Source organism: Octopus bimaculoides, chromosome 10 (assembly GCF_001194135.2).
Source record: "Octopus bimaculoides isolate UCB-OBI-ISO-001 chromosome 10, ASM119413v2, whole genome shotgun sequence".
Taxonomy (NCBI): domain Eukaryota; kingdom Metazoa; phylum Mollusca; class Cephalopoda; order Octopoda; family Octopodidae; genus Octopus; species Octopus bimaculoides.
The window spans coordinates 31,075,613-31,082,947 of NC_068990.1; the positions used below are offsets into that span (position 1 = coordinate 31,075,613).

Consider the following 7,335-nt stretch of genomic DNA (forward strand, 5'->3'; position numbering starts at 1 on the left):
ATATATATATATATATATATATATATATATATATATATATATATACATATATATACACATATATACATATATATATACACACACACATTTATATATATTCAGGACATGCAAATGGAATTGGAATCAAAACTTGCAGGTTCAATCAAAGTTGAGTATTGTGGGTAAGCATAATGCATTTACCAATTTTATACAACTTTTATTTATTTTTGTTCCCAGTAATTTTCTATTGTAGGTATGTATTAAGTATTACCATAACTAAGAATGTTCCACTACTGACCCACAATTTATGTATTTGCAACTTCAAGAAATGCACCATTGATAACAACATTTGGTGTGAAACACCTACATACCTACTGTTCATTAATTATTTGTTTTGTAAGGTTATCCCTTGATGCAAACATGGAATTGAGGTGGAATATATAGTTATTTTAGACATTAGAGTACATAATTTTTATACATGTAGTATATATATGTGACATAAATTATTACTTTCAGGTGTTAATTTATAATATATATCTCGCTGGTGTTACGTGATTGACTAAATATCCTTTGGAGATAAAATTGCCCAAATAGACATAGCAGAAAATATCTTGAATTACCTTGTTTGAGAAGAACAGGTGGAAGTTACTTGGTAATATAACTGTCCATATCATCAACCAGCAAGTGATAAAATATGGAGTTTGAGTCACTCTAGTTATAATGTATTTAAGGCTTATAATACTTGATGTCATACATGTCTATGCATGTAAGTGATTCCTTCACTATAAAATAATTTATCTCCATGTATCACACTAAAAATAAGTGAGCCCAGTGAAGCACATTTTCATTGGCATGAAATTGTATGTCAGAAATCATATCCCACTGTCTGAAAATCATTGAAGAAGATAATTAATTAAAATAAACCTAGATAATAATTTTTTCTTAAACGGTTTGCTCAGTACTGCAATGGCTGAGGAAAAATGTATTCATCCAAGATTCATTTAAGCCTGGATCTAAAATCAGCCATCATTCACATTACTGTTACTGATGCTATAATTGTCACTGGAGTGGAAGCGCAATGGCCCAGTGGTTAGGGCAGTGGACTCACGGTCATAGGATCACAGTTTCGATTCCCAGACCGGGCGTTGTGAGTGTTTATTGAGCGAAAACACCTAAAGCTCCACGAGGCTCCGGCAGGGGATGGTGGAGAACCCTGCTGTACTCTTTCACCACAACTTTCTCTCACTCTTACTTCCTGTTTCTGATGTGCCTGTAATTAAAAGGGCCAACCTTGTCACACTGTGTCACGCTGAATATCCCTGAGAACTACGTTAAGGGTACACGTATCTGTGGAGTGCTCAGCCACTTGCACATTAATTTCACGAGCAGGCTGTTCCTTTGATCGGATCAACTGGAACCCTCGACGTCGTAAGCGACGGAGTGCCAACAATCGTCACTGGATCCTGTTCTTGATGTTGCTGTTCTCTTGTTTAACTTGTTTGAGCACACCAAAACACCAAATATAGTCATGGTTGTAGAAAGTGCATACACCTTGCCTTCTATTCTAAATATATCAAATATCAATTAGTTCAGGGACCATGAAGTACACTCCACCACACAGTGTTTAGGTGTGTGTTGTAGAATATAGTGTGTTTGTTTAATCATTAAGAGAGTAGCTATATCAAAATAATGTAAAGAAAATATGGTTGGTACACATCAGTTTTGTTGCATTGGTATTCAATATAGACAAAGGAAAGTTTAACTGAACTTTCTGTTTAGTGTTATATGATAGTGAAATTTAGATTTCTGTTATTAGAACCAGATAGTCTTTCTTAAAACTAGGTGGATTACTGCATACTTAAAAATCTGCTGAATTTTGTTATTGCTATCTTTTCAAAATCCTGTTTCAGATTATACCAAAATCAAGTAATGTTTAATATTTACTGCACAGTGCTCAAAAACATTTCTGAATACGACCATCGTAGAAATATAAGCACTATTCTGGCTCAATCAAAGAAATTTGACATGCTAATTAGAACTCAAATAGCTAGCGGAGGTGAGTGGTGTAGTTTGTATTATATTATCAATATCATTATCACACCCTTAATTCTCCTCCTCACTTCCCCCCATCCTCATCATTATTTTCAGTATGGTATTATAGTACTGATGGTGGGTATATATATGTGCATGTGTGTGTGAGCATATGTATGTATGTTTATATTTATGTATGTATATATAGGTTTGTTAGGAAAAGCAAGAGAACTAGGACTTATCATATATGAGTATATATATAATTTGATTTAGTAATAAAATTTACATAAATGACATAAGCACAAAGAATTTCATGCATTACACTTATCAAATTAACTTAATGTTCATTAAATCACTCTTGATATACTGTTGGATTATAGTTTTTCCTGGAATAGTTAGTAAAAATATTATTGGAGAGCTATGCAATAATAAATTTCAAAGTTTGCCCATTAAGTATGGTAGGTGGAAGATAAAAATAAAATATAGTGAATAATAATTTTTCCTAGACTTGTTAGTAAGAAATATTACGATAATTAAGCTGTGGGGTAAGTAAGCTAATGAGGTGTGGAGTAAATAAAATAGATGATAGCTGCTACATGTATTTTCGTTTTCTTAAGGACTAGCCCAAATAGACATTCTACAATAATTAATTCATAGGAAAAAGAGAATCATGTATTACTGATGTTTTTTATAACCTGTTCAGCAGTGGTTTGTATTTTTTAATAAAAGAACTTTCCTTGCTAGTTCTTGTTTGTTCTGGAGTATTGTCTGGAAAGACAATAAATTTCAGAGATTTGATTTCTGTGCATATGTTCAGATGTTCACTGAGTGGAATTTGTCTTGTTTTGGGATCATGTATTCGTTGACAATGAATATTTAGTCTCATTCTTAAAGTGGGTTTAGTTTGTCCAGCGTAGTCTTCCCTGCACCCATTGTATTTAATGACATAAATTAAATTCTTTAAAGAACAAGTAAACTGTCTTTTCATAGTAAAAGCTTGTGCTGATCTAAATTTGTTAGCATTGTCCTCAATAAAGTTCTCACATATTCTACAGTTGGATCAGCCATACTTTTCAACTGTTGGAATTGAATTCATAGTTAGTAGTTTCACATTGGTAAGTAAATTTTATGGACTTTGGTTGCCTTTTGCATTTCATTATTTTGTACTATTCAAGTACCTTTTTGATTCTTGGATTTAGCTTCAATAACGGGATGTTCTGATGGATAATGCTGAATGTTTCTATGTTTCTTGGATTATGTGTTGTTATTATAAATAGAGTTCTAGGTGTATCTAAACTGTTTTTGGCTCTTTGCACTTCTTCAATGTTTAATACATTGGCACTTTCTGTTCTATTTTCAATTAGAGTAGACATACTTTCTTTCAAGTATGCCTGTTTTAATTCAAGGAATATCTTATTCTGAACATCCAGATTGAAAACAATTGTTCGGATTCTTCTAGTTAGGTTATGTGGAATATTGGATTTGATATGTTTTGAGTGACATGAAAAAATTGTTAGTAATGTTTACAGTCTGTTAGTTTGTAGTAGATGTCTTTTGGCATGTTCATGTCAGTCTTAATAATCAAAATTTCAAGGAAGGGTAGTTGTTTATTGTTAAATACGGTGGTGAACTGAATTCTGTTATTGATACTACTGAGTAGGAATTTGAAATTATTGAATTCATTAAGATTGTATGTTCACAGAATAAGGCAGTCATCTAAGTAACATTTCCAGTTTTTCACCTGATAACTTTTGTAAGTTGATATCATACCTTGTTTTGGTTTGTTCATACATTTGAGCATCTAGACAAGTTATGAAAAAGTTGGCATATGTTGGGGCAACTTTTTTGCCTATCACAGTTCTTGATATTTGTTGGTAGGAGTTTTTCTTGAAAATGAAGAAGTTGTTTTGAAGGATGAATTTTATTCTCTCTATGTGAATTGTTGATCAGTTCGGACTGGAATTTCATCAGGGCATTTTCTTAGCTAAAAAACTATGAGATTCCAGTTTTTGGGTAAGAAAATCATTTTTGGCTGACCTGACCTTCCAGTGTCTGAAACACAATCAAGCTTGTAACTATGGTCACTGGGCAATTACACCATCTCAGTTCAGTCAAATAATACTCTGCAGAAACACAACAATATATCAGAACGCACACTGCATGCACTGTACAGAATAGCCACACAGCAATATATCATAACCTACACAACACATACTGTTCAGATTAGCAACCCTACAATATATTGCAATACACGAGATATATACCTCACACAATCACCACTCAATAAAATAACAAAAAACATACAATTGTATACACTCAATACTGTAATACATCTTGCTATCAACTTGCATAACTCACATTCTACACAACTTCCACAGAATAAAACAACACATGCAATTTGTACAGCACATAATCTGCATTACCAGACACTTTAAAACATGTAACATAGCCCACATAGCACATAATCTGAACAATATCAGGCATTCTAAAATGTGTAGCACAATCTTCACAGTATATAATATACACAGAGGAGACATTAAAGAGAAATAACAAAATAATAGAAATGCAAAAGGGATATAGTCTACAAGCACAATTCTACACCACATACATTTCTTATTGAGAGCATGTATGTTACAACTATACATACTCCTTACATATGTGAATAAGGAAGTAAATATCTCTTTCCTTAGATATTCTGAAAGGGAAATGAATAAAATTAGTTTGATGTGATGAACTCTTTTCCAGAGAATTCATTAATAATTTGGTAACAGAGTTAAGACTAAAACTAACTTGATGATGACTACTCAATAATTAGAAAATGTCCTTCTGTTAAATATTCAGAATATTATGTTACTATGCAAAAATATTGCTCCATATATTTTGGTAATATACTGTGTTACATTGCCCTCAGAAAGTCAACACATCTATATATTATTAATATTATTATAACTATTAATCTTATAAACAGTATCCTAATGATGATACTACTACTATATTAATTGAAACATAAGTACTTGCTTACTCATGTTTACTAATGTTCATGTATTTTCCAGTATATTAACCGCACTAATGATTTTCTAATATATATCATCATCATCATCATCATCATCATCGTTTAATGTCCACTTTCCATACTAGCATGGGTTGGACGATTTGACTGAGGACTGGCAAGCCAGAAGGCTGCACCAGGCTCCAATCTGATCTGGCAGAGTTTCTACAGCTGGATGCCCTTCCTAACGCCAACCACTCCGAGAGTGTAGTGGGTGCTTTTACGTGCCACCGGCACGAGGGCCAGTCACATGGTACTGGCAATGGCCACGCTCAAAAAGGTGTTTTTTGTGTGCCACCTGCATGGGAGCCAGTCCAGCGGCACTGGCAATGGCCTTGCTCGAATGATTTTCTAACATGCCACCAGCACAAGTGCTAGAAGGCGACGCTGGTAACGATTATGCTCAAATGGTGCTATTTACAGGCCACTAGCATGAAAGCCAGACAGCTGCTCTGGCAATGAACACGCTCGGACAGTGCTGTTAGTGTTCCACTGGCACAGGTGCCAGTCATCGAGTATGGTTCAATTACGATTTTGATTTCACTTGCCCCAACAGGTCTTCGCGAGCACGATTTCTGCTGTGAAAGTACTACATCAACTAACAAAGAAACATTGTATTGGCAAGTAACTAAAACAGGAACAACTGTGAGGATTCCATGTCATGGAAATGTGGCAACAAGACAATGGTATGTCTGCATTTTTATTTTCCTTTAATTTTGAGTCTTCAGTTGCATCTTTTTGTGAGAGAATTCTACATGATAGCGATAATGAGAGAAAGTTATATATATATTATAATAAGTAGTATATATAATAGGTAAAACACTTGATACAAGAATGCTGCATGGTAGAAATTGTGAGGTAACACTACATGGTAGACATTGTGAGAGAACATTTAGTGGTACAGATTATGAGCAAATGTTTCACGGGATAGATTGTAAGAAAGGTTACATGATAGAGAATCTAAGAGAATGCTGTATGGTAGAGATTGTGAGAGAATATTGTATCGTTTGGTAAATAAACAACCTTATGTGATTAAGATGACTAAATTATGTTCATGAGTTCAGCTATTTTATATTTTGTCAAGAAGCTGGTATAATCAATAATGTTAATACACCAGCTTGTTCTTTTTGTATGTACCTGTGGTGTGTGTCACATTTCCTTCAGAGGAAGAAGTGAGTGGCAAAGTGAGAGAGAGGAGAATAGAGAGGAAGTAAAAGAGAGAGAGAGAGTGAAAGACAGTGAGTGGTGATGGCATTCATTTTGTGTTTTTAAATGTTTATCACATCGCAAGTAAAGTAGATACATAGATCAAAAGAAAAGTTGATACATAGATACATAGACACATCGTTAAATCAAAGACAACTACAGTAAATATTGGATGTCACTTTCACTTTTCATTACCACACGAGGATAAAATTAACTCGCAAGTGGCTGAGTACTCCACAGACATGCATACCGTTAACGTTGTTCACAGAAAGATTCAATCTCACACAGAATATAACGAGGCTGGCCCCTTTCAATTACAGCTACAACTTATTTTGGCCAGCTGAGAGGACTGGAACAGGATAAACCTTCAGGTGGTTGCAAGAAAATGAAAAAAGATCCTATATAGGGGCAGGAAAATCTTTTTAGTTGTTAGGGTCACTATGGGTTTTAATCCGGTCCTAACAGTGGCATTTGAGGGTTTCACTTTTGCCGGCTGAGTGGACTGCAGCAAGGTGAAGTAGAGTACCTTACTCAAGAACACAGCGTGCTGCCAGGAATCATACTCGTGACTTGGTCGAATACCCCTAACCACTGAGCCACGCACCGTCACTCTCTTAACCATAGAGTAAAGGAGTGAAGCAATAGAGACAGAGAAAGGAAAGCATCAGTCATTTACAATAACAATTAGACTGAAATATGATCGATCTTTTCTAGCTTCTTTAGTTTTAACAATGAAGAAGAGGGAAAGACATTTAGTAATGAATAGAGGGAAAGACTTTCCAGTGTTTACATTTTTATTCTGGGTGTTCTAGAACAATGGGTGTTAGTTCTCTCTTCTTTCCCCCACCCCTAGTACTTATTCGCCTTCTTTCATAATTCTTTATGTCTTTTAGTTGGCAGGAAAGATCATGTTTTCTTTTTCAGGCACATTTAACGTTTTCTTTACAAACTACAAACAATCTTCCCTGTTCCCTTTCTTTTTTTCCTTTTTTTTCATACAAAAACTAATGCAAATTTCGTTAGCCCATCACATATATATATATATATATATATATATATATATATATATA

At 34.2% G+C, this 7,335-nt stretch overlaps 1 protein-coding gene across 1 annotated transcript in view; it reads left to right on the top strand.

The window, feature by feature from the left end:
• Window positions 1-7,335, top strand: part of LOC106873961 (adhesion G-protein coupled receptor G6) — a 72,015-nt gene that overhangs the window by 31,557 nt on the left and 33,123 nt on the right. The window contains exons 9-11 of the mRNA XM_052971313.1: window positions 103-161; window positions 1,890-2,035; window positions 5,616-5,745. Coding sequence (XP_052827273.1) covers window positions 103-161; window positions 1,890-2,035; window positions 5,616-5,745 — 335 coding nt within the window. The remainder of the gene's footprint in view (window positions 1-102; window positions 162-1,889; window positions 2,036-5,615; window positions 5,746-7,335) is intronic.